At 47.2% G+C, this 24,869-nt stretch overlaps 3 protein-coding genes across 3 annotated transcripts in view; 2 read left to right on the forward strand and 1 right to left on the reverse strand.

The window, feature by feature from the left end:
- The window catches only part of MYO19 (myosin XIX), a 41,589-nt gene extending 34,540 nt beyond the window's left edge, over window positions 1-7,049 (forward strand). The window contains 6 exon segments of the mRNA XM_050764585.1: window positions 1,041-1,207; window positions 1,317-1,446; window positions 3,238-3,323; window positions 3,836-4,132; window positions 6,276-6,395; window positions 6,398-7,049. Coding sequence (XP_050620542.1) covers window positions 1,041-1,207; window positions 1,317-1,446; window positions 3,238-3,323; window positions 3,836-4,132; window positions 6,276-6,395; window positions 6,398-6,553 — 956 coding nt within the window. The 3' untranslated portion in view covers window positions 6,554-7,049.
- CA4 (carbonic anhydrase 4) overlaps window positions 1-24,869 on the forward strand; it is a 311,698-nt gene that overhangs the window by 231,856 nt on the left and 54,973 nt on the right. The window lies entirely within an intron of this gene.
- On the reverse strand, window positions 6,866-16,088 carry ZNHIT3 (zinc finger HIT-type containing 3). Its single transcript, XM_050764628.1, has 5 exons — window positions 15,921-16,088; window positions 15,748-15,779; window positions 9,779-9,865; window positions 8,662-8,742; window positions 6,866-7,459 (listed from the first exon to the last, which is right to left on the reverse strand). Exons 1-5 carry the CDS (start codon window positions 16,004-16,006, stop codon window positions 7,278-7,280), a joined length of 468 nt encoding a protein of 155 aa, XP_050620585.1. The 5' UTR covers window positions 16,007-16,088; the 3' UTR covers window positions 6,866-7,277.

Here is a 24,869-nt window from a genome sequence, read left to right on the forward strand (position 1 = left end):
GTCTGCAAGGCACTTGGGCAGGCTTTAGTCTCGAGGGAAAGAGCTGGAGGCCCTCATATGGGGGTTGTTAGCATGCAGATAAAACTGAGGCTGTGGGAGCCACGGGACCCAGACACAGGCAGAGGGAGAACAGGCCAAGGACAGGACCCCAGCCCAGCACCACTGCCCCTCCCACCCAGCCTTACCCTGGGCCTCTCACAGCCACGGGGGCAATCCTGCTTTGTTTCCTCCCCTCCTGGGCAGTTTTCACTTTCCTTTCACCCTTTCTCCTTTCTTCTCCCTCTCCATGCTGTCCTGTTCCATGTCTCTTGCCCAAAGCCCTTCTGGCCCCTGGTTGATTTTGCTGCTGTTTCTCATCTGTGGTGTCTCCTTTGGCAGCCTCTGTCTCCAGAGAGGCACTGGGCAGCTAAGGTGGTCAGAGTCCTCAGGTAAATCCTCCCTCTCCAGGAGTAAGCCCTGTGAGCTGCGGGAGGGCAGGCAGTGGGACGCGGGACCTTTTCAGGGCTGGGATTTTTTAAAATTTATTTTTTAATTTATTCTTTTTATTTGCAATAGAAGATTCCCAAACTAAGGGCTGGGAGTGCATCTCCCTTTTCCCATACATGGTGGGGAGTGAGGGGTTGGGGCTGAGGGAGTGGCCTAGCTGCCCTGTTTGGCCCTCAGGATGTGCATTTGTGGCCTTGGAAACAAATGCTGGCTGAGCAGCCTGGGAATCCAAGCTTGGAAGGAGTCACCCTTCCAGGTGTCAGGTACCCTTTGCCAGCCTGCCCAAAGGGACTCACGGCAGTAGAGGTTGTAGGACACCCCAGGACACACAGGCGCAAGTGGGTATTCCAAGGCTCCACGGAACAGCCAGTGCCCTGAGGGACAATAGAGGGGCTGTTGGTGGCTTCCTCCAAAAGAACAAGGAAAAAATGGCTAGAGCCAAGAACAGCAGGAAAGAGACCTGTAGAGTGCTAGGGAGGCCAAAGCCAGTTTCTTCAGGCCACAGAGGCATGCAGAGACGACCATGCACTGATAGGGCCATCTCCCTCCCCCAGAATGGTGTCCACACAGCGAGGAAGCCATGCTTGAATCTCTCATCCAGGACATTCTCCACACTCTGCCGGTCCTAACTCAGGCAGCAGCCACACCTGGTGACTCGGCTGAGGCCATGCCAGCCCCCATGCACTGTGGCAGGACCAAGGTGTTCATTACTGATTCCATGGTGAGCTGGTTTGGGGATGAGGAGGTTACAGAGGCCAGCTGTGTGCTCTCCTCAGCAGGATGGGGCAGGGGGAGAAGAGGCTGCCCTCAGTGGATGCCTTTTCTCCCAGCTGGAGCTTCTGGAATGCGGGCGTGCCCAGGTGCTGGAGCAGTGTGCCCGCTGCATCCAGGGTGGCTGGAGGCGACACCGGCACCGAGAGCAGGCACGGCAGCGGCGAGCCGCCGTGCTCATCCAGGCAGGTAGGTGGGCAGGTCACCTGTCAGCACTGCACACAGACTCCACAGGATGTTGGTTTCCTTTGAAACATGGCTCGTCGAGTCCCCATCTCCTGAAGCTATGTCCCAGCCTGAAGAGATGGATGGCACGTCCCTGTGGTGTGCTGGGATTCAGATTCCCTATCCCTCTCACCCATAATGTCTCTCCAGTTCAATGGAAACCAAGTCACTCCATAAACAAAGGTACTCTGGAAGAAGTGGAGGCTAAACGTCGTCTTTAATTCCTCTTTCTCAGACCCTGACAGCTGTTTAGGCCAACTTTTTTTTCCCTTTATGACAACTCAAACCATTACCTGCTGGGCTCTAGGGCTTAAATGAATTTAAGGAGAAGGTAAAAACCAAAAGGAGTTCATCAAATGAAAAGATGTATTAACCACCATGTTCATAGTGGTCTTATTTTGAAAAGGAAAAGTGTTAGAAAGAACCCAAATATCTAACAGTGGTGATGTCATAGCCAAATGAGGGACTGGACTGTCCCTATGATGCAACTAAGTGTTTTTGAAGACTATTATAAATTTAATGGAGAACCACTTCCAAAATGATATTCATACCTAGATGCCAAACTACATATTTAGGGTGATGCCATCCTTGTAAGGTGTGTTTCTGTGTGTGTAGGCATTAAAAAATTGTATAAGGAAGCTGGGCACAATAGTTCGCTCTTGTAATCCCAGCACTTTGGGAGGCTGAGGTGGGAGTATCACTTGAGCCCAGGAATTTGAGACCAGCCTGGGCAACATGGGGAGGCCTCATCACTACAAAAAAAAAAAAAAAAATGGCTGGACGTGGAGGCTCACACCTGTAATCCCAGCACTTTGGCAGTCCAAGGCAGGCAGATCATTTGAGGTCAGGAGTTTGAGACCAGCCTGGCCAACATGGCAAAACCCTGTATCTACTAAAAATACAAAAATTAGCTAAGTGTGGTAGTACACACCTGTAATCCTAGCTACTCAGGAGGCTGAGGCAGGAGAATCACCTCACCCCAGGAGGCAGAGGTTGCAGTGAGCTGAGATTGCACCATTGCACTCCAGCCTGGGTGACAGAGCAAGACTCTGTCTCAAAAAAAATAAAATAATAATTAACTGTGCCTGGTGGCACGTGCCCTGGTCCCAGTTACTCCAGAGGCTGAGGCAAGAGGATCGCTTGAGCCTGGAAGATTGAAGCTACGGCCTTACTGAGGCCACAATAAGCTGTTCGTGCCACTGCACTCCAGCCTGGGCAAGACCCTGTCTCAAAAAAAAAAAAAAAAAAAAAAAAAAAAGAATATGCTGAAATTGTAGAGAAGGGAATAAAAATTACCACCATCTATTAATTATATCAGTGTTTGGGTATATGGTGATGTGAGATCAGGGATGTATAAAGCGACCAAATTCAACTGAGGATTTAAAAAAAAAAAAAAAAAGCCAATTTTTAAAGGCACAGACAATCCAGACCCCTCCCATTCCCTGGGTGCTGACCTGGACCAAGCCTGAGACGGGAAGTGACTGCTGGGCCCTCAGCCAGTCCAGGCTCCCCAGTGCCCCTTCACTGTATTGTGTAGGTGTATCCAAGTGTGTGGGCAGTGTAAGGAATGTTTAAAAGCCAATTTTGCCTTATGTACTGACTTCAGAACGTTATCTGTAGCACAAGGTAGTCATTTATTGAAAAAAAAATACATATTTGAAAGTTTGACAGCAACTGTGGTGCTGCTGCAGCCAGGTCACTGACAGCTCTAACGGCTCCTTTATTATCTCTCCTGTTTCTGGGCGAACCTCTTAGCCATTCGTTCCTGGTTAACTCGGAAACACATCCAGAGGCTACATGCAGCTGCCACAGTCATCAAGCACGCGTGGCAGAAGTGGAGAGTAAGTAAGACCCAAGAAGTCGGGGTGGGCAGTGGATCAGTTTTAGGGACCAGATGGACCCAAGTGGGAATGCTGGCTCTGCCACTGTAATGCAGGTGGCCTTGGGCAGGTTGTTCACATGTGAGCCTCATATTCCTTGTGTATGCGGTGGGCACAGTAACACCTACCCTGCAGGGTGGTTATGAAGGTAAAGAGTGGTGTAAACAACTCTGGGAATATACCAAACTCTGGAATGTACACTTTAGAAGACTGGGTTTTATGGCATATCAGTTATATCTCAATGGGCTATTTTTTTGTTTTCAAGTAGCATATGTAAGGCCTAAGCACAGTTGCCTGGGGTGTATAGACTTGTGCCATATGGAACCAGTTTGGTTCAGGGCAGCCAGCTGTTCACAACCAGGTGCCTTCAGTTCACCTTGTTAACATGATTTGTTAAAGATAGTTTTGATTTCCATTTTCTGCTAAGAGGGCTAGATAAATCTAAAGCTATAAAGGGATGTTTGCTTTTTAAGATCAGAATGGCCTACCTTGCTGCTAAAGAACTGGATGGTGTGGAAGAAAAACACTTCTCTCAAGCTCCCTGTTCCTTGAGCACCTCGCCGCTGCAGACAAGGTTCCTGGAGGCAATAATCCGCCTCTGGCCCCTGGGACTGGTCCTGGCCAATACAGCAATGGGTGTAAGCAGCTTTCAGAGGAAATTAGTGGTCTGGGCCTGCCTCCACCTCCCCAGGGGCAGCCCCAGTAGCTACTCTGTCCAGACAGCACAACAAGACCAGGCTGGTGTCACATCCATCCGAGCACTGCCTCAGGTACGTTGTATGTGATGGCCATGACAGCTTTGTTCCTGAGAACAGTAGGACCAAAGCCTACAAGTTCACAGTGGGAGTGGGACTGAGGCTGGGACAAGATCCGTCCCTGGCCGGGCGCGGTGGCTCAAGCCTATAATCCCAGCACTTTGGGAGGCTGAGACGGGCAGATCACAAGGTCAGGAGATCGAGACCATCCTGGCTAACACGGTGAAACCCCGTCTCTACGAAAAAATACAAAAAACCTAGCTGGGCGAGGTGGCGGGCACCTGTAGTCCCAGCTACTCGGGAGGCTGAGGCAGGAGAATGGCGTAAACCCGGGAGGCGGAGCTTGCAGTGAGCAGAGATCCGGCCACTGCACTCCAGCCTGGGCGACAAAGCAAGACTCCGTCTCCAAAAAAAAAAAGATCCCTCCCTAACCCTACTGGGTAAACCAGAGGCCTACACGTCCCAACCAACTGCAGGTTTGGATTATTTACTTTGTTATAACTGGGAATCTTCCAGAGCCCTTTATCTTTCTAAAAAGTGCTTCTAATTATTTCAGCATCACTAAATCTTCTCCTAGTCCCATTTCCAAATGCAGTGCTGCGTTTCTAGCAAGCTCCCAGCTGATGCTGATGCTCCATGAACCACACTGAGAACCAAGGCTCTAGATGAGTCAGGAACAGGAGGTGGTTAAAGTTCGGTTTAGGGCCTGGAGTGGTGGCTCACACCTGTAATCTCAGCACTTTGGGAAGCCGAGGCAGGTGGATCACCTGAGGTCAGGAGTTCAAGGCCAGCCTGGCCAACATGGTGAAACCCTGTCTCTACTAAAAATACGAAAATTAGTTGGGTGTAGTGGCAGGCGCCTGTAGTCCCAGCTACTCGGGAAGCTGAGGCATGAGAATTGTTTGAACCTGGGAGGCAGAGATTGCAGTGAGCCAAGATTATGCCACTGCACTCCAGCCTGTCGGACAAGAGTCCGTGTAAAAAAAAAAAAAAAAAAAAGTTTGACTTAGGGTAATAATAGGTCAGTTACAGAAAAGAGGAAAAATTCATGAGACGGAGCAAAAAAGAAACTACCCAAGACTTGAGAGCAAATAATCTAGTTAGTCCCACATCACAACTTCGGTTGTGATCAGTTGGTTACCTCAAATGGCACTGGATTTGGCACCATGTTTTCCTCTAACTGTATTGCTTGGTTTTTCTCCTTTTCTAGCTGAGGAAATGACAGGCAGGGTCAGTGGTCCAAGTTCTCTGTGGGTCTTTTTTCATGTTAATTTTTTGAGATGGAGTCTCACTCTGTTGCCCAGGATGGAGTGCAGTGGGTTTAAGTGATTCTCCTGCCTCAGCGTCCCGAATAGCTGGGACTACAGGGCATGTGCCACCACACCTGGCTGTATTTTTTTTGTGTTTTTAATAGAGACAGGGTTTCGCCATATTGGCCAGGCTGGTCTCAAACTCCTGACTTCAAGCGGTCCGCCTGCCTTGCCCTCCCAAAGTGCTGGGATTGCAGGTGTGAGCCACCATGCCCAGCTGTTTGCATCCAGGGAAAAGTCAGCCAGCACACTCAGGAAGTCAGTGTCACTCAGGGCTTTGTGAGTCACCCCAGTAAGCCAGGCCTCATAGAAATAAAGTGGCCGAGGAAAGGTGAAAGTGTGTTGCACTGGGAGGTAGAACTCCAGGGTCTGGGTCCTGGTTCTGCCCCATTCACTGGATGATCTTGGCTAAGACACATTTTCTCGGAGTCTGTCTATAAAATGGGCTAATACTCAACCTACTGCATGGAGTCACAGCAAGGAGTAAGTGAAATGACAAGGCAGAAGGAAACGCCGAATTTCCATTCAGAGGAATTACTATAGGCCTTAATCTGAATGAAATCTCCCATGAAAACACACAGGCCTGCTAAACAGAAGGGTAAATGTTTTGTTCTTCCGGCTTTAAGCAGTCATAGGAATGTGAGACATTCCTCTTAGGGAGCGCCTCCTAGGGTTTCCTCATCTGTCTCACACTGAGTGGATGTAACGCTATTTTAATCCTGCTGTGGCCCCCAATTACTAGTACTTGTCCATACCTCCTTGCATTTCTAGCATCTGCTGTGTGGGGTTCTGTTAGGCTTTGGCATTCCCAGGAACTGGGGCTAAAGCTGCAGCTCTCTCCCCTCTAGGGATCGATAAAGTTTCACTGCAGAAAGTCTCCACTGCGCTATGCTGACATCTGCCCTGAACCTTCGCCCTACAGCGTTACAGGCTTTAATCAGATTCTGCTGGAAAGACACAGGTTGATCCACATGTGACCTCTTCTGCCTTCACTGGGCTGGGTGATCCTTGGTGCCTTTGTTTCCACAAGGCCTTTTCCTGCCAGCTGCCTTGCCAAAGACATTTAATCAGCACACAGCTGCCAGACTGTTCCCACAGTGCTCCAAATGCACATGAACAACAGTAACGGCTCCAGCCTTCAAGCCAGGGCCCCATGCCCAGTGCATCAGTGGGCCTGGGGCTCCAGGCTACATCAAGCACGGATGGTGTCAGGGCTGGTAGTTAGCAAACCAGGGTTAAGAAACATCAGGGCCACGTTTCACTACCTTCACAGATCATGCATTCACATTCCAGCAGCAGTCATGACTGTCACTACAGTGGGGACCCCAGTTCCACATAAGCACTTTTGGAAGAAAACAACCAAAGTTGGCCTAAAATTGGCGCTGGAATTTGGGCTGGGGAAAATTTTGTGGTTATTTCCTTTAAAAAGGAACAAAACTTTAGTATTTAATAAGTTGATTTATTTAATGTAATTTCAAACAATTATGAATAATGCAATGTACAGTAGAATCACATCCTGATTTTATTTAGTAACACTGACCAAGTTTAATTCCATATGAAGTGTAAAGCTTGATACCATTTATGTCTATCAACTGTACCAAAAGTAAAACATTTAAAAACAACCATCTGAATGTCAAGTTTTTTCTCCATAAAGGACTTGCCACCTTAAGGGCCCCACGTCTGCCTGAAACATGAGCCACATCAATGCCGGTAAAGGCCTGTATAACCTAGTCTGCATCCTGGAAACCTCTTCTGCCTGGGGCCCCCCACGCTAGCTGGTCTCCTGAGAGAGGGAGCAGGCAGGTTCTGGGAGTCAAGCACACGTTTGAGCAAGCAGCACAATATCCATCTTAAGAATCCTCATTCTGGGATGGCTCCACAATTCCTAAACAGCAGTCTGCAAACTCCACAAACAACGGCTCTTGCATGTAGGCTCTCATGAGCTTTGCTTTGTCTTCCCCCTGATCGAGGTTGACCATCAACTGCCTGAGGTGTGGATTGAGCAATAAGCTTCTTAATGTTGCAGATTTCCCTAAAAATTAACAAGAAAAAAAGCCAATCTGAGTTCAAGTGGGAAAACATGGAGATGGCTGAAAAGTGAAGAAATATTTCAAGTGTAATAAAACTTAGCCAGGCGTGGTGGCTCCTGTCTGTAATACCAGCAATTAGGGAGGTCAAGGTGGGCAAAATCGCTTGAGCTCAGAAGTTCAAGACCAGCCTGGGCAACATGGCGAGATACCACCTCTATAAAATGAAAGGTGAGATCAGCATATCAAACTATTTCCACATTAAATGCAGTAACAGATACTAGTTCTTGGTATCTTTGTAAATATTGTAACTTCGTGCCACTTCAGCTAAGAAAAAAATGCTTTATCAGCACAATCAAAAAGCTAATAATAGCATTAAGCTGCTGGCATGATTTCCTTCTAGCCATACAAGTTGCCAGTGGTGAAGACAGCTATACGAAATACTCTGATGTCTAGGCATGTGATTCGGCGTGCAGCAGGACCAGTAGCAGGGAACCAACAATAATACCTGCATGGTACTTTACAGTCTATAAAATTGTTCACACCTATTACTAGCTCAGCTCCAAACTCAGTCTAATCATAACCATGAGACTAAGTGCAAAGCATAACCTTTTAACATGATTCTGTGACATGGGAAGAATGAAATTAACACACCATACACATGTAACAATGTTTTAAGGACTGAATAAGCAGTGCTTGCTACAAAAATGGCAATACCTGTTTCCCCTTAAATCATGTGATAACCTGTTTGAGTTAAAGGCTGGACTGTGAACTGAGCACTGGGGATCTGGGAATACAGGTGCCTGCTGTACAAATCGGTATGTGAGAGATAAATTACCATAAAATTTAACAGTGATTTATTACTAGTAAGTCCAAGTTGCTATGGGAAACCAAAAAAGTGCCTAATTCTGAAAGAGAGACAAAAGGTCAAGAAAAGCTTAGCTGAACAAAGCAAACTTGAAACAAGCCTTGAAGGAGGAGCAAAATTTTGCCAACCTGCAAGACCAGCAGGATTCCAGGCAGAAGGAATGGTGTGGGCAGGCTGGGAGGTGTGACACCCTTATGTTTACAGAATTATGTTGCTAGATAGTAAGGGCCCTGCATGCCATACTTATTCAAGGATTTAATAACTTTAAAAAAAATCACAATCCTTATAACACAGTAAATGTATCTCAACCACTGACAAACAAGCACAGCACAGACTTACCTAAATTCTTTAAATTCTGCAAAGACACTCTGTCTTCTTCCTCATCACTATTGAGAAAATCAGCTATAGAGTCATCATCATCTAAGGAATACAAAACAGTCAACGGCTCATGACTAAAAAGGAGGCCTGGGCACCAGATTTTAACAACTACTTCAACAGGATAAAAATGTATGCATACACATGTAATAGTGATAGGGGTATTCAAGCAGGTACAGACAAAAATCCTCTTCTCCGGAGTTTGTGACTATACTAACACTCCTTTTTTAGAAGAGGGAGGCTAAGTGAAAGAATTGGTGATTTTAACAAATGCACCCTAGTGTTCACATCCTTACTTGTATATGTGGTCCTGTGGTCTTTAGGCTTAGACCCTGGCTGTCTAATAACTTATTACCCATCCCCACCTCTACTTGGCTCCAACCCTGTGATGGGCCAATTAACTGGATGCTCTGTAAAAAACAGTCAAGCAGAATCTCCTGTGCTTTCAGCATGGGCAGAAACTGCTGGCATTGCCTGAACCCAACCTGGAAATTTCTCAAAGGGCAAAAATGGGCCATGCCTTTGGAGTGAATGTTCAATACCTCTTTGGTGGCACCAGAGGGGCTGCTTTCAGAGCCTGGCATGGTGCATGACACCCAGGAGTAATGTATTAAAGAACATTTAGATGGCTGGACGGATAGGTCGACAGCCCACTACTGCTATGAGCTCTGAACCCCCAGCAGCAGTGAGATGATCTAGGACAAAGAAAGCCTCCTGCCTGGGCTGAGCTCAGGTGAACTGACAGCCCCAGCCAGATTCATGGAGGGAGACCAGCAGCTGTGGGCTAGAGAAGGCTCCTGCCAGCAGGGCCCACCACAAACCCCCAAACCACAGCCATGGCCTTTCTCATCTCTGTCTTCTGCCCATTTTTCTTCTCCTGAATACTGCTTTCAGGCTGTTGCCTCAACATCACCCATGATGACATAGCCCCACTCCTGATGCTCAGGGCTAAGAAAGCTGTTGTTTCCCAACGAAGCTCTTGTTCTGGATTCCCTGACCAGCTCCAGTCTCCCCTTTTCCTTCCTTTCAACTTTTTCTACGTGAAGTCCCTTGTAGATTTGTTTGAAGTCAACCAACCCACCTTTGTTTTCCACAGGCTTTATGGTTTTGGTAGGAAGAGCTGATCTTATTTTTTTCTCAACAGGACGAGCTTCAGGGTTGCACTGTTCTGAAAAAGACACAAATCCCAGGCCCACATTACCTCCATTTCAGCAACAAGGCTGCACCTCCCCACCAAGCTAGCATCTAGGTAGGAAGCAAGTGTCTGGGGTAAGGGATGTGGGTGGGTGCCCAGGAATGTGAAAGAAGTGAGAGATCAAAGCAAGAGGGAGGTTAAGGAAAATTGCCAGCAGGCTGAGAAAGCAGGGCTCATTCATGCACCCCAAGAACTTGTCCCCATCCTCCCTACCCTGCCGAATCTTACAAGATTCTCACCACAATTAACTGGGGTGTTTGAAATAGCTGCTATAAACCAGATACCAGATGGGATAAAACTAGAGAAAAAACAACCAAAGAACTTACAAAGTCAACAGAAGGCCAGCTGTGCTGGCTCACATCTGTAATCCTAACACTCGGAGGCCAAGGTGGGAGGATCACTTGAGCCCAGGAGTTTGAGACCAGCCTGGGCAACCTAGCAAGACTATGCCTCTACAAAAAATAAAAAAAATCATCCAAGCATGGTGGTGCATGCATGTGGTCTCAGCTACCTGGGAGGCTGAGGCAGGGTGATCACTTAAGCCCAGTATGTCAAGGCTGCAGTGAGCTGTGATTGTGCCACTGCACTCCAGCCTGGGTGACAGAGAATCAACAGAGCATGAAGTCACAGGAAAGGATTCTGAGGACATAAAGGCAGGACCAGATTGTAGAGACTTAAAATGTAGATTTGACAATATGCTACGGAAAGGTTCTGGTCAGGTAGGTGGCAGTTACAACAGCTGCCAGTGACTGAGTGCCAAGCACTGTGCCAGGTACACAGTGAGATACATAGTGGCTCAATGAACCTTTAGAAAGCCCCCATGACATGGAGACTATTAATTCCACTTACAGATGAAAGGATTAAATTTTCTTGTAATAAACTTGTCCATTGGTGTCCACAGCTAGTAAGTAGCAGAGGCAGATTTTAGAATCCAGGTCTAACTTTACAGCTGTGCTATACGTGTAAGGAACACACCAGGAGGGACTGGAGAAGAGGTGAATTTTCTGAGTTGTACCTGATCCCAAAATACATTTGTGTCTAAGGGGCTCAAAAAGAGGCTGGAGCTAAAGATTTGCATGTCAGCAAGAAAAGAAAAAAAAAAAAAATTTTAAAGTAAAAGAGAGACCACCTACCTAGGAATAAAAGTCAAGGACCAAATTTCAAGGGAGAGATCCAGCAAAAGGGAGGACTGGGCACAGTGGTTCCTGCCTGTAATCCCAGCAATTTGGGAGGTCGAGGCAGGAGGACTGCTTAAGCCCAGGAGTCTAAGACCAGCCTGGGCAACACACTGAGATCCTGTCTCTACGAAAAATAGATAAAGTTTGTCTCCATTACTCAGGAGGCTAAGGTGGGAAGGCCACTTGGGCCCAAGAGGCCAAGGGTGCAATGAGCTGTGATCACGCCACTGCACTCCATCCTGGGCAAAAGAGCAAGACCCTGTCTCAAAAAGAAGAAACAAGGAGAATCTACAGCTATGCCACCCGGAATGCACCCTATCTCATCTGACCTCAGAGGCTAGAACAGGGTCAGGCCTGGTTAGGACTTCAAAGGGAGAAAGGGAGGAAAGAATACCACAGAGCGGTATCTTCCCAGCCTCCAAAGGAGAATATCAAGAAAGAAAAAGCCAAACACAGCAGATATTCATAGGAATCAAGAAAGATGACAGGCTAGACACGGGTAGCTCACGTCTGTAATCCCAACGCTTTGGGAGGCCAAAGTGGAAGGATCACTTGAGCCCAGGAATTCAAGACTAGCCCAGGCAATACAGTAAGACTTCATCTCCACAAAAATTAAAATTAAAAATAAATAAGCCAGGCATGGTGGCGCATGCCTGTAGTCCCAACTACTTGGGAGGCTGAGGTAGGAGGATTGCCTGTGCCCAGGAAGTCAAGGCTATAGTGAGCACCACTGCACTCCAGCCTGGGTGACAGAGCAAGACTGTTGCAAAAAAATAAAAATAAAAAGACAAATGAAAAGTGTACAACAGATGTGGCTATTAGAAATTTCTGATAAAAAATTATTCTTTATTAAATACTTTAACACTGCCTATAGCAGCAACAAAGGCAAAATTAATGTAAATATCCACCAATAAGAAAAATAAATATTAAAATGACCATACTACCCAAAGTAATCTACAGAGTCAATACAATCCCTATCAAAATACCAATGACACTGTTCACAGAAACTAAAAAAAAAAAATTCTAAAATAAATATGGAACCACAGAAGATCCCCAAGAGCCAAAGCAATCCTGAGCAAACAGAACAAGGCTGGAGGCATCACCACTACTTGGCCTCAAAATATACTACAAAGCTATAATATCTAAAACAGCATGGTACTAGCATAAAAATAGACACATAGATCAATGGAACAGAATAGAGAACCCAGATATAAATTCACACATTTACAGCCAACTGACTTTTCACAAAGGCACCAAGACCATATACTGGGAAAAAAGCACTCTTCAATAAATGGTACTGGAAAAATAGGATACCTGTAAGGATAACCATATGCAGAAGAATGAAACTAGATCCTTATCTGTCACCATATATAAACATCAAAATGGATTAAAGACCTAAATGTAAGACCTGAAACTATGAAACTACTACAAGAAAACACAGGGGAAATGCTTCAGGACTTTGGTCTAGGCAAAGATCTTATGAATAAAATCTCAAAAACACAGGCAACAAAAGCAAAACTAGGCAAACGGAATTCTATTACACAAAAAAGCTTCTGTACAACAAAGGAACCAACAGAGTGAAGAGACAACCTATAGGATGGGAGAAAATATTTGCAAAATATTCACTTGACAAACGGTTAATATCTAGAATACACAAGGAGCTCAACAGCAAAAAAAAAAAAAAAAAAATTTAAGTGGACAAATGGGCCGGGTGTGGTGGCTCACACCTGTAATCCCAGCCCTTTGGGAGGCCAAGGCAGGTCAATCACCTGAGGTCAAGCGTTCAAGACCAGCCTGGCCAACATGGTGAAACCTCGTCTCTACTAAAAATACAAAAATCAGCCAGGAATGGTGGCAGGCACCTGTAATCCCAGCTACTCTGGAGGCTGAGACAGGAGAATCGCCTGAACCCCGGGAAGCGGAGGTTGCAGTAAGCAGAAATTGTGCCACTGTACTCCAGCCTGAGCGACAAGAGTGAGACTCCGTCTCAAAAAAAATAAAAGTGGACAAATGGCCCGAACAGATACTTCTCAAAAGACGACATACAAATGGCCAACAAGTACATGAAAAAATGTTCAATATCACTAATCATTAGGGACATGCAAGTCAAGACCACAATGAGATATCATCTCACCAAAGTAAGAATGGCTATTATCAAAAAGAAAAAAAATAACATGTTGGCAAAGATGTGGAGAAAAGGGAACTCCTATACACTGCACTGTTACTGGGAATGTAAATTGGTATAGTCATTATGGAAAACAGCATGGAGGTTCCTAAAAAAACTACGAATAGAACTACCATATGATCCAGAAATCCCACTACTGCGTATATATCCAAAGGAAATTAAATCAGTCCGCCGAAGAGATACCTGCACTCCCGTGTTTACTGCTAGTCCCAACAGTCAAGACATGGAATCAACCTAAGAATCCACCAACAGATGGATAAAGAAATGTGGTACATATACACACTGGATATTAGCCATAAAAAACCATGAAATCCTGTCACTTGCAGCAACGTGGATAAGACCAGATGACATCGTGTTAAGTGAAATAAGCCAGGCACAGAAAGATGTTCTTGTTAACATGTGGATGCTAAGCAAGTTGATTTCACAGAAGTAGAGAGTAGAATGGTGGTAACTAGAGGCTGGAAAGGGTAGAGGGTAGGGGGCTAGGGAGAAGTTGGCTAATCGATATAAAATTACAGCCAGATAGGAGGAGTAAGTTCTAGTGTTACACAGCACCTTAGTGTGACCATGCTGGCAGCAATTTATACTTTCCAATCACTGAAGAGAGGATTGTGAATGTTCCCAACATGAAGAAATAATGATTATTTGGGGTGATGAACATGCTAACTACCCTATTTGATCCTTACACATTGTATACAGGTATTGAAATATCACATTGTAACTCATATTGTGTGCAATTATGTGTCAACTAAAAACAAATATTAAAAAGAAAAATCTACCAATAGGAAGCTTTATATAAATAATGGTCGTATCAACTATATAATGAGTCCTTTAAATCAGTGAGCTAGAACTTGTATGCACTAGTTTTTGTTTTTAATTTTTTTAATTTTTACTTTTTTTGAGACGGAGTCTCACTCTGTTGCCCAGGATGGAGTGCAGTGATGCAGTCTCGGCTCACTGCAACCTTCGTCTCCATGGTTTAAGCAATTCTCCTGCCTCAGTCTCTTGAGTAGCTGGGATCACAGGCGCGCGCCTCCACACCCAGCTCATTTTTGTTTTAGTAGAGATGTGGTTTCATCATGTTGGCCAGGCTGGTGTCAAACTCCTGACCTCAGGTGATCCACCCACCTTGGCCTCCCAAAGTGCTGGGATTACAGGCGTGAGCCATTGCGCTCGGCCTGTATGCACTACGTTTTGAAAAGTGCCCAACATATAAAATCAAATGAGGACGTTGAGTACAGTCTCACTGCTGAGATTCTAAAAGCTAAAAAAAAAGTTCGATATATTGGTACAAGAGTGGAAATAAGCTGAAAGAATCTACGTCAAACTTTTTTTTTTTTTTTTTTTGAGACAGAGTCTTGCTGTCTCCCAGTCTGGAATGCAGTGGTGCGATCTTGGCTCACTGCAGCCTTCTCCTTGCGGGCTCAAGCGATCTTCCCACCTCTGCCTCCTGAGTAGCTGGGACCACTGGCGCAGACCGCCACGCCTGGCTTTTTTTGTTTGTTTATACAGACAGGGTTTCACCATGTTGCCCAGGCTGGTCTCAAACTCCTGAGCTCAAGTGATCCGCACACCTCAGCCTCCCAAAGTGCTGGGATTATAGGCGTGACCCACCGCGCCCCGCCTACATCAAACTTTTTTTTTTTTTTTTTTTTTTTTTCAGACTGAGTCTCGCTCTGTCGCCCAGGCTGGAGTGCAGTGGTGCAATCTCGGCTCACTGCAACCTCCACCTCCCGGGTTCAAGCGATTCTCCTGCCTCAGCCTCCTGAGTAGCTGGCGCGCGCCACCATGCCCGGCTAATTTTTGTATTTTTAGTAGAGACGCGTTTTCACCATGTTGGCCAGGCTGGTCTCGAACTCCTGGGCTCAGGTGATCCACCCGCCTTGGCCTCTCAAAGTGCTGGGATCACAGGCGTGAGCCACCGCGCCCGGCCAGGTCACTTCTTTTTAACGGTACAAAAGTGTGTTCACATACACAGAACTTACTTGGTTCTTTTTTTCTCTTAACAAGTCAAGGACTTCTCCTTGTGTTGTACATGGACTTACCTCTTTGTTTCTAACAAGACATTATTTACACGAGTGAAAATATTGTTAAACTTGCGCAGTTTCAGCCAAAATGGTAAGGAGCTACACCAGAATACTGAGAAAAAAACTGCTAGGGTAGACCTCGGTGGGAAAAGCAATCGGTAACTATTTCTAAGTAAGAAGAGTAGCACGCAGAAGGAGGGGCGGGGTAGAAAAAAGGCTACTGACCGTTCAAAACCGTGAGAGCGATTACAGAGAGGGACAACAGAGGGAACTGTCCGACACACAGGGAGAGGCCTATGACACCAGGGACCAAGTCAGAGGAAGCGAGGTTCCTGCAGAACCCACGGAGACCCGAGGCGGAGAAAGAAGCGCAGCCCGAGGATCCGCGCCCCCAAGACGGAGGCTGGACGTGGGGGCTACCCCGCGCGAGGAGGGGGCCGAGGGCTGGCGGGGACGGGGACTCACCTTTGTGCTTCCGGAAGCAGGCTACAGAGCAGCTGTAACAATAGAAGCCACAGGCCGCGTCAGCCCCGAGGGCCCGCGGCCCCTCCAGCGGCCCGCCGGCTGCCGCCCGGCCTCCCGCCCTCCCGCCGTGGCCGGACACCCGCACCCCCAGACCCCGCGACCTCCCCGCTCACTAGGGCACGCGGCAGGCCGGACAGCGGTATTTGGGCTTCTCCAAGCAGATCACGCAGACGACGGTGCTACATCTGAGCGACGCCATGGTCTTAGTGAAGGAGACTGCTTCCCGCGCCGCCGCGCGCGCCTCTCACGCAGCCGCGCCCGCGTGCACGCCCCTTTTCCGTTTCCTAAACGAGGACCAATCAGCACTCAGCAGGCAGGCAAAAGCAATGGACCGATCCTGCTCACTGTTCCAGTCCTCGTAAGTAGAGCGTCGATATACTCGATGTGCATCTAGTAGCTGCTTCCCAGTTTTCCTTGATCACGTCACAGCGACGAAGAACTTGTGTAGCCCTGTCCCTGTCCCTGTGCGGCCGTGTGGCTTGGACCAAGTCATCGACACTGTCCAGGTGTGTTGCCCCGCATGTAAAAAAGAAAACAATGCATGGAAGTAAACGTCCTTTACTTTCTGGCTTGGACTTCCTGAATCTTGCAGGGACATTGGAGTTCGTCCGCCCATCTCATCTGCTTATTTTTGGCAAAGGACGAGTCCAGACACTGGGCGAACCAGAATCGGTTGGATCACGCAGTAGACAGGAACCTGCCCTTCCCAACCTAGGCCATTTTTCACTGGGGAAAGAAAGATGAGCCTGACCACTGGCAAATGTCTGAGCTCCAACTGTGAGCCCTTCAGTGCTGGGGACCCCCCGGGATCTTCTAATGAAGAAGTCGTCTCTGTCCTCTGGGAACTTAATGCTTAGAATGAAAGTAGGACAGGGAAACGGGGAGGAAAGAGACTCACTCTTAGAGTCCTGCCCTCGCTACCCTGCACCTGCACGCCCCTGAGAATGAGTGCTTCTTAAATTTTGCACTCTAGGCTCCTCACACCTCCCCCTAGTCCCGGAAGCTAATGACCAGGAAGCAGGCCAGTGACCACTGGCCCCAAGACGGGGATCCCAGACAGATGAGTCTGGACAGATGGGCTATGATGGGACTTGAATGCCACCACAAACTTTAGGTTTAGACAAAGTCATGTTTTTTTTTTTGTTTTTTTTTAAGGAAATTTGCTTGCAGCTAGGCATGGCCCAGCCTTACCTTGGCTCCCATCCTACCTGCACTGGGCCCTCCCAGGGCCATAAATTGCCCTCACCCCCAAGTGCCTCCTCTTCTGTGTTGGCTGTTCAGCCTTCAGGGTCCCTCTTCAATAAAGGTGTCTGCAGGGATGTATCTGCAAAATCCAAGGCAGTGGTTTGAACCTTGGCTCAACCCCCTCCCTGGCTGTGTGACCTGGCGGGGTTGGTTACCTGCTCTGAGTTCCCTTATCTATTAAAGTGGATGTTTGGGCCTACTTTCCTGAGCTGTTGTAAAGCAGAGAGGAGACCATGTGCAAAAAGTTTTGTAATCTGAAGTGCTACATGATATCTAGAAAGAGTCTTAACTCTCATGGATCTCCATCTGGACCGCATGAATGAAGGTCTCAGGCCCCAAGCCACACCCCTCCAAAACAGTTCTGCCATCTGCTTCTTGAGTGAGAAGTGAGTAATGATCCCTCCTTTGGGCGTGGCAACCCAGTCCAGTCCTCAGTGCTGAAGCTGCTAGGCCCTCTATCCACCTGCATGTCCTACTTGCAGCTGCCCCAACCTCCAACCTCTGCCTGGGACCCAGCCTAGAATCCAAAACCGGTCCACACAGGCCTAGTAACTCGCAGCGCTCTCATATTGTTCAACAGTTATACCACTGATGATTTGAACTTGAAGCATCCCAGAAAGTCCAGAGAAGTCCTGGGAAGGCCAGAGAAGGCCAGCGACTTGTCCAGGGCCATATGTAAATCCTGTGCCAAGCCGGGCATCGTCGCACCAGCCTGTAGTCCCAGCTGCTTGGAAGGTTGAGGCAGGAGTTCAAGACTGCAGTGAGCTATGATTGTGCCACTGCGTTCCAGCCTGGGTGACAGAGAGAGAGAGACCCTGTCTTAAAGAAGAAAAATTTAGGCCAGGCACAGTGGCTCACACCTGTGATCCCAGCACTTTGGGTGGTCAAGGCAGGCAGATCACTTGAGGCCAGGAGTTCAAGACCAGCCTGGCCAACATAGCGAAACCTTGTCTCTACTAAAAATAGAAAAAATTAACTGGGTGTGGTGGTACATGCCTGTAATCCCAACTACGAGGGAGGCTGAGGCACAAGGATCGCCGGAATTCAAGAGGCAGAGATTGTAGTGAGCCAAGATCACGCCACTGCATTCCAGCCTGGGTGACAGAGCAAGACTCTGTCTCTAAAAATTAAAAAAAAAAAATTAATTTAATTTAATTTTATTTAATTTAAAATCCTGTGCCCAGCCAGGTAAGGGGGCTCACGCCAGTAATCCTAGCACTTTGGGAGGCCGAGGCAGGCACATGGCTTGAGCCCAGGAGTTCAGGACCAGCCTGGGCAACATGGCAAAAACCCATCTCTACCCAAAAAGATACAAAAATTAGCGGGGGGCCGTGGCATGAGTCTGTAATCCCAGCTACTGGGGAGGCTGAGGTGGGAGAATCGCTTGAGCCCAGGAGGCAGAGGTTACAGTGAGTGGAGATCATGCCAGTGCACTCCAGCCTGGGCAACAGAGCAGGATCTTGTCTCAAAAGGAAGAGAAAGAGAGAGAGAGAAAAAAAAGATCCTGTGCACTCTCTGACATGGGTAGAAGTTTGCCCACTGTGGAGGACATCACCACTGCTGCTTGATTTGTCCTGTGATGTGTGTACCGAGGCTGAGGCCAGAGACAATCCTAACCATTTTCAGGGGCTCAATCCCTCCCACCCGCATCCAAACCACGCTGACCTGTGAGTGGAGAGATGATGACTCTAGCAAAAAAAAAAAAAAAAGAAAAGAAAAGAAAATTCGGCCGGGCGCGGTGGCTCACGCCTGTAATCCCAGCACTTTGGGAGGCCAAGGCGGACAGATCACCAGGTCAGGAGATCGAGACCATCCTGGCCAACATGGTGAACCCCGTCTCTACTAAAGTACAAAAAATTAGCCGGGCGTGGTGGGGGGCGCCTGCAGTCCCAGCTACTCAGGAGTCTGAGGCAGGGGAATCGCCTGAACCCGGGAGGCGGAGGTTGCAGTGAGCCCAGATCCCGCCACTGCATTCCAGCCTGGTGACAGAGCAAGATTCCATCTCAAAAAGAAAAGAAAAGAAAATTTCTGGAATCCCTCCCATGCACATCCAAGCAGGGAAGAGGCCCCTCCTCCACTCTGGACACCTGGATGCCCCCAGCTTTCCCCGACCTTCGCACCCCTAGTCCTCTAATGTCTGGGAAAGGAGGTGGGCTCAGCCGCGATGGCGGTTAGGTGGTGGCACACTAAGAAACAGCGCATCTCCTCCGGGCAGTGGCCAGTTCAGACAAGAAAGGGGGCTGTGTGACCCCAGGCCCAGCAACTAGATGTCCACACTGACGTCCCCTCCAGACCCATCTTAATGGCCGCCCAGGGCTGTCTCGGGCCTCCTGGGCGTCAGCCTGGGGCGCAGTGCGGGCACTGGAGAGAGAGGCGTCGTTGTCGAGGTTTTCAGAGCTCTGCCTCCTGGCAGCGCTGTCCGGCGCGTTCGAGGCGAGTCCGGGCCAATCACAGGCTGGAGACGCGCAACGCCGCGCCGGGTCCCGCCAGAGGGCGCCGCAGGCCCGCACTGCCCGGGTGGAGCGCGCTCGCCCGGATTCCCGCGCAGCTCGCGCCCCGCCTGCGCCCCACCCGGTACGGGAGGCTCAGCGGTCTGGCAGCGCCGGGAAGAGCAAGTCCAGGCTCTGATACATACCTCGGACATCGCCAGGCGGCAGGAAAGTGCGTCGAGAGCGCGGGGGTGAAGCGGGCGACCCGACGCCCACGAGTGTTCCTACGGGAAAGCAGGGCCTGCGCTCACCGAGGGCTCCGCGTGCTGTCCAGGGGCGGTTCCCCGCGGTGTCCACCGCCCAGCGCTTGCGGACAGCCCCGGGGGGCAGAGTGCCCGCTGACAGCTGGCCGCCCGCAGTAGCCTGGTTAAAGTTGAACCGCACTTCCAGAGCGTGTGGGTTGCTCGCCAGGTCGCGATCCACTGCCTTCCACCCTCCTGGCCTCCGGTGATGGGGCGGGCAGATCGGCCTAATCTCCCCCACGTGCTGTGTGGCCCTTGTTAGAGGCGGAGGTTGATAAGGGCGAGCCCTGCTAGATCTCAGCTCCTTTCCGCAGCTCTGACACTTGCATTCTCCCCCAGGGCACGGGTGAGCCAGGGCCAGCACCAGAAGTGACTATGATGGGCTCTTTAGGGACTGCTGCCACGTTCTCACCTGCGTGCCTCCGTTTCCCCTCTGGTATCTAAGAGAGAGTAGTTCAGGCGTTAAAGTGAGTTACGTTGCGAGTGGGAGTCAAATGAAGGAGGCCTGAGGTTCTGGTGGAGTGGGTGGGCCCAGAAATCGGTGTCCAACAACTCTGCGTATTATTTCCTACTCATGAAATTATATCCATCCTCCAACTCTAGACTAAATGACAGTATGACCTGCAGTTGGACTTCATGGAGAACTTCCAAAATACAAAAGGGATAGAAAACAATTGCATTATCCACAGTCCCAGAACTGTTGGGAGAGCACAGACAACAGAGGTCACCACTGCTCCCTGAAACACCCTACCAGCCACAACCCCACATTTTACTTTTCTCACGCTCATTCCCATTTGCAAATGCACATCGATCTTCCACCTGACATTCCCAAGGACACACAGAGATGTGAGGAGTCAGAGCTACCGAACCAGCTTCCCCAAGAAGCCTCTAAATGTGCCCTGTGGAGTGGGTGTGCAGCGCCAAGCTTTTCACAAACCGCTGAACCCATCTCCACCTCCCACATGGCAGCAGTGCATAAGAACTCTGCTCAGTGAGGGGCAGGGAAGAGGAAGTGAGACCCCAGGTTTATTTCCTTATCATTTAAAAATGATGACAAGAAATAGATTTTTTAAGACAAAATCCAACAGGATTCTTCACTAGCGGATCTACATTACAAGAAATGTTTAAGAAAGTTATTCAGACAAAAGGAAAATGACATGAGATGGAAATTTGGATCTGCACAAAGGAGCACCAAAAATTGTAAACATAGGTAAATTCAAAAAAAATTTTTACTTTTTTTTTTTTTTTTTTGAGGCAATGTCTTGTTCTGTTGCCCAGGCTGGAGTGCAGTGGCACGATCTCAGCTCACTGCAACCTCCGCCTCCCGGGTTCAAGCGATTCTCCCACCTCAGCCTCCCGAGTAGCTGGGACTACAAGCGCCCGCCACCTTGCCTGACTAATTTTTGTATTTTTAGTAGAAACAGGGTTTCACCATGTTGGCTAGGCTGGTCTCGAACTCCTGACCTCAGATGATCCACCCGCCTCGGCCTGTCAAAGTGCTGGGGATTACAGGTGTGAGCCACCGTGCCAGGCCCATTTTTACCTTTTTAATCTCTTTAAATGATAACTGGTTCAAGCGAATATAACAGTACATTGTGGAGTTCGTAGCACATGCAGAATTAAATATATGAAAGTGATAACACTTTCATAAAACATAAAAATGATGGAGAGAAATAGAAGTTACTAGGTAAGACTCTTACACTATATGTGACATGGTCTAATATTATTACCTCCACTGTGGAGATAAAATGGCATCAGGTACTCAGTCTCAAAGAAGGCAGCATTGTGGAGTAGTACTTCAATAAAAAAAGAGAGAGAGAGAAACTAGCAAAAAAGAAAAAAAGAACAAGCAAATGGGATAAATAAAAAGAAATAGCAAGATGATAAACTTAAACCCTTCTGTATCAACATATTAAATGTAAATGGTTGCCGGGTGCTGTGACTCACACTTGTAATCCCAGCACTTTGGGATGCTAAGGCAGGCAGATCACTTGAGGTCAGGAGTTCACGATCAGCCTGGGCAACATAGTGAAACCTCGTCTCTACTAAAGATATAAAAATTAGCCAGACATGGTGACGAGTGGCTGTGATCCCAGCTACTCAGGAAACTGAGGCATGAGAATCACTTGAACTTGGGAAGCAGAGGTTTCAGTGAGCCGAGATTGCCCACTGCACTCCAGCCTGGGCAACAGAGTGAGACTCTGTTTCAAAAAAAAAAAAAAAAGGTAAATGGTTTCTAAACACTTACTTAAAAGACAGATATTGCCATATTGGATTAATCCCGGCTAATTTTGTATTTTTAGTACAGACAGGATTTCACTATGTTGGTCAGGCTGGTCTTGAACTCCTGACCTCAAGTAATCCACCCGCCTCGGCCTCCCAGTGTTAGGATGACAGGCATGAGCCACTGCACCCAGCCAGAATATAAAAACCTTGAACAACACTATCAACCCACTTGACCCAATTGACATTTATAGACAACTCTATCCAAGAATACATTATTTTCACGTGCACGCTGAACATTCCCCAAAATAGATCATAGGCAGGACCATAAAACACATTTCATCAAATTCAAAAGAACTGAAGCCATTCAAAGTATGTTCTCTGACCACAAAAGAACTAAATTAGCAATCAGTAACAGGAATATTTCTAGAAAATCCTCAAACATTTGGAAACTAAAAAATACACTTACAAATAATGTATGGGTCCGCCAGGTGCGGTGGCACACACCAGTAGCCCCAGCTACTCGCGGAGGCTGAGGTGGGAGGATCACTTCAGCCTGGGAGTTCAACGACAGCTTGGGTAACATAGAAAGATCCTGTCTCTAAAAAAAAAAAAAAAAAAAAGGTTTAAAAAAATATAGTAATGCATGTGCCAAGGAGGAAATCACAAAGGAAACTAAAAAAATTTTTCAACTAAATGAAAAAAATAGTCAAAATTTGTGATACACAACTGAGGTTTCTAGCATAAAATACCTACTACAGTGGTCATTCTCAACCAGGAGCAATTCTCCCATGCCCAAGACATTTGGCAATATCTGAAGACACTTTTGGTTGTCACAGCTGGAGAGGGGTGCTGCTGATATCCAGTGGTTATAGGCCAGGGATGCTGCTAAACATCCTGTCATGCATAGGAAAGCCGCCACAACAATTATAAAGCCCCAAATGTCAACAGCGCTGGCGGAGAATCACTTGAATCCAGGAGGCAGAGGTTGCAGTGAGCCAAGATCTTGCCATTGCACTCCAGCCTGGGTGACAAAATGAGACTCCATCTAAAAAACTAATAATAATAATAAGAGAGAGGGTTTCACTATGTTGCCCAGGCTAGATTCGAACTCCTGGGATCAAGTTTTCCTCAGGCCTCAGTCTCCGGAGTAGCTAGACTACAGGCATGGACAGCATGGTATTGATGTGTGAATAAACATAACATAACGGGACAGAGTGAAGTCCAGAAGTAGAGCCACACCAGTATGGTCAATTGTTTTCACCAAAGAAGCCAAGGTGATTCAATAGTTACTTCAACAAAAAATGACTGAAAAATTAGACTTCATAGCCAGGCATAGTGGTGCACGTCTGTAGTCCCAGATACTTGGGAGGCTGAGGCAGGAGGATTGTTTGATCCCAGGAATTTAAGTTTACGATGAGCTATAATCGCACCACGGCACTCCAACTTGGGCAACAGAGCAAGACCCAGTCCCCCTCCACATAAAAAAGAACTTCCATATGCAAATAATAATAACTTGAAATGGCTCATAGACCTAAATATAAAAACTAAAACTAAAACTAAAACTTCTAGAAAAAATGAGGGAACATCTTTGTGACCTTGGGTCAGGCAAATATTTCTTAGGTTAGACATAAAACCCACAAATCACAAAAAAAACTAATACATTGAACTTCATTTAAAAAAAACCCCAAACCCCAAACTTCTGTTCTCCAAAGACACTGTTAAGAAAAGGAAAAAAACAAACCACAGACAAGAAAAAATATTTGCAAAAGACATCTTAAATAACTTTTGTCTTTTACCAGCAAAGAATAAATACAGATGGCAAATCAACACATCAATAGATACTCAGCATAAACAGCCATTAAGGAAAAGCAAGTTAAACTCACAATATAGCACCACCACACATCTACTAGAATGACAAAAATTAAAAAGACTGACAATACTAAGTGCTGACAAAGAGGCAGAGCAACTGGATATCTCATATATTGCTGCTGGGAATGCAAAATGATTCAATCACTTTGGAAAAGATCTTGGCTGGTTTTGTTTTTAAATAAAGTTAAACATATACTTATCATCCAGCCCAGCAAACACAGTCCTAGATTTTTAGCTAAGAGGAATGAAAATGTATGTTCACACAAAGTCTTCTCTGCAAAAGGTTATATCAGCTTTATTCATAAAAGAAAAAAAATAGAAATAACCCATTTGTCTATTAACCGATAAGTGGAAAAACAATTTATGGCAGATTTATAGAACAGAATACCTCTTAGCAACCTAAAGAAACAAACCAGTGATATAAGCAAAATTGTGGATTAATCCAAAGCATTATGTTAAGTTAGAGAAAAGCTAGACACGAAAGACCACATACTGTCTAATATTTATATGAAGGTGTAGCAGCCAGGCACAGTGGCTCATGCCAGTAATCCCAGCACTTTGGGAGGCCAAGGCAGGCGGATCACAAGATCAAGAGATCGAGATCATCCTGGTCAACATGATGAAATCCCATCTCTACTAAAAATACAAAAATTAGCTGAGCATGGTGGCGGGTGCCTATAGTCCCAGCTGCTCAGGAGGCTGAGGCAGGAGAATCACTTGAACCTGGGAAGCAGAGGTTGCAGTGAGCCAAGATGGTGCCACTGCACTCCAGCCTGGCAACAGAGTGAGACTCCATCTCAAAAAAAAAAAAAAAAAAAAAAAAAGGTGTAGCAAAGGCAAAAGGGTGGTGACAGGCCAAGGCAAATGGGGGAGTTGATGGCCAAGTGGTATGAGGAAATTTTTCAGGATGCTGGAAATGTTCTATATCATGACTTCAAGGCTGGATACAGGTCAACTGATGCCTTAAACACAGCCCAACAATGATAACCCC

This window comes from Macaca thibetana, chromosome 16, assembly GCF_024542745.1.
Source record: "Macaca thibetana thibetana isolate TM-01 chromosome 16, ASM2454274v1, whole genome shotgun sequence".
Taxonomy (NCBI): domain Eukaryota; kingdom Metazoa; phylum Chordata; class Mammalia; order Primates; family Cercopithecidae; genus Macaca; species Macaca thibetana.

What these genes read in the sequence shown, in the direction of transcription:
- ZNHIT3 (XM_050764628.1), bottom strand. Translation starts at nt 16,006, where the DNA reads ATGGCGTCGCTCAGATGTAGCACCGTCGTCTGCGTGATCTGCTTGGAG. An exon ending in CCGGCCTGCCGCGTGCCCTA is followed by an intron (nt 15,780 to 15,920) that starts GTGAGCGGGGAG and finishes CTATTGTTACAG; the next exon opens with CTGCTCTGTAGCCTGCTTCC. An exon ending in AAAGCCTGTGGAAAACAAAG is followed by an intron (nt 8,743 to 9,778) that starts GTGGGTTGGTTG and finishes TGTATTCCTTAG; the next exon opens with ATGATGATGACTCTATAGCT.